Source organism: Monoraphidium neglectum (assembly GCF_000611645.1).
Source record: "Monoraphidium neglectum strain SAG 48.87 unplaced genomic scaffold scaffold04977, whole genome shotgun sequence".
In the NCBI taxonomy this organism is placed as follows: Eukaryota; Viridiplantae; Chlorophyta; class Chlorophyceae; order Sphaeropleales; family Selenastraceae; genus Monoraphidium; species Monoraphidium neglectum.
Genome location: NW_014008653.1, coordinates 1 through 1,824, shown reverse-complemented (window position 1 = coordinate 1,824; position 1,824 = coordinate 1). Strand labels below are relative to the sequence as shown.

Below are 1,824 nucleotides of genomic sequence, written 5' to 3'. Positions count from 1 at the left end.
GGCGGCCAGCCTCAAGCCGGCCGGCCGCGGTCCATTCTTCAGGCGTCTCCAGCCGCCAAGCCAGCCCCTGACACTCCGCGGCCTTGCCTCCCCCGCTGCCCCCGTCGCCGGCTGTGGCTGCCGCCGCTGCCGCCAGGTGCATCACCAAGCTGTTCCCGACCCGCAGCCACACGGTGGCGGCCCAGGGCGGCATCAACGCGGCGCTGGGCAACATGTCCGTGGACGACTGGTGCGCGGCGGGCTCCGGGGCGGACGCCACAGGGATGGGGCAAATGTGGCGCGGCCCTTTTGGGCTGGGTGGATGGGAGAGCGCAGGAAGAGCAGGGGCGGTGAAAGCAAGAGCCTGGCGCTGCGCGTCATCCGCCTTTGGGGCCAGGGCGGCGGGTGCCGGGCGTGGTTGGGCATGTGGTGCGGCGCCCCCGCCCGACCCTGGGCTTGGGACGGGCGCCACTGGCACGGCCCACCGCGCTGCGCTGGGGACGCCCCTGAAGACATGGGGGCGGCCGCCTGCAGTTGCGGGACGGGAGGCAGGGGCGGGCGCGTGAGGGCAGGCGGGGCCGCCAGCTCCCAATCGCAGCGTCTGGGACTGCCCTTCCAGCAGCTCTCCGCATGCCCCCTCAAGGCGCCCCGAACACTTCTGGGTGCGCTGCTGCTGTGCGCCCCGTCCCCCCTGACCAGGCGCTGGCATGCGTATGACACTATCAAGGGCAGCGACTGGCTGGGGGACCAGGTGGGTGGGTCTCGCATTGGAGGGGGGCCGACTAGCACACGGTGTGGTTCTGCGCGCGGCGGGCTTGGGCGCGCGCCCTCTCGCGCGGGCAAGCGGGGCGGCCGCACGGTGGGCGGGAGCGAGGCCGGGGGAACGTGCAGTGAAGGCAAGAAAGGTGGAGGTTGGCCCCTGCCGGCCGGCCTGCGACCCTGCATTGGAGAAATATCAGATGCTCACTTGTTTCATACATCCACCTGCGCACAACCTGCGCACAACCTGCGCACAACCTGCGCATGCAGGCGTACACACGCATTTTGTTATCATTATTACACACACGCATACTTGCCCTGCAAGTACATGTTTTCCTCACACACTAGTATGCACACACATGCAAACGCACTCGCATGTAAATGAACATGTACGCGCGCGCGCGCGCACACACACACACACACACAGGACGCCATCCAGTACATGTGCCGCGAGGCCCCCAAGGCCGTGATAGAGCTGGAGAACTACGGCCTGCCCTTCAGCCGCACAGACGACGGCAAGATCTACCAAAGGGCCTTCGGGGGGCAGTCCCTGGACTACGGCAAGGGGGGGCAGGTGGGGAGGATGACGCACGTGCCCGCGCACATGCGCGTGTTCGTTTGTGTGAGCGTGTGTTATGTTATGTGTGGCATGCGTGTGTGTGTGTGTGTCTGTGTGATAGAGTGGATATATATGTGCGTGAGCATGTGTCTTTGTGCATGAGTGTGCAATTGTTGGAGGGAGGCAAAGGCAAGTGTCTGTGTGCTTTGCCTGTGCTTGTCGGCTTTGGTTTCTCCCGAGGCAACAGGTGCGCAAGTGGGTGTGTGATCAGGCTGGAATGTGGCGGCTCCATGGGCCCCTGGGCACCTCCGCCCCTGCACACGTGTATTGCGCCACCCTTAACCACCGCCCCTCCAACCCCTACCCTCCCCCGAAGGCGTACCGCTGCGCGTGTGCCGCGGACCGCACCGGGCATGCGATGCTGCACACCCTCTACGGCATGGCCATGAAGTTCAACATCCAGTTCTTCGGTGGGGGGGTTTGGGGATGGCGGAGGGATGCAGGGGTGGGGGTGTGTTAGGGGCGGG

The 1,824-nt window shown here is 66.1% G+C and overlaps 1 protein-coding gene across 1 annotated transcript in view; it reads left to right on the top strand.

The window, feature by feature from the left end:
- MNEG_15042 (succinate dehydrogenase (ubiquinone)flavoprotein subunit) overlaps positions 1–1,817 on the top strand; it is a gene marked incomplete at both ends in the record, with an annotated part of 2,534 nt that extends 717 nt beyond the window's left edge. The window contains 4 exons of the mRNA XM_014036487.1: positions 137–229; positions 679–730; positions 1,166–1,312; positions 1,674–1,817. Coding sequence (XP_013891941.1) covers positions 137–229; positions 679–730; positions 1,166–1,312; positions 1,674–1,817 — 436 coding nt within the window. The remainder of the gene's footprint in view (positions 1–136; positions 230–678; positions 731–1,165; positions 1,313–1,673) is intronic.
- Between the last annotated feature and the right edge of the window lie 7 nt (positions 1,818–1,824).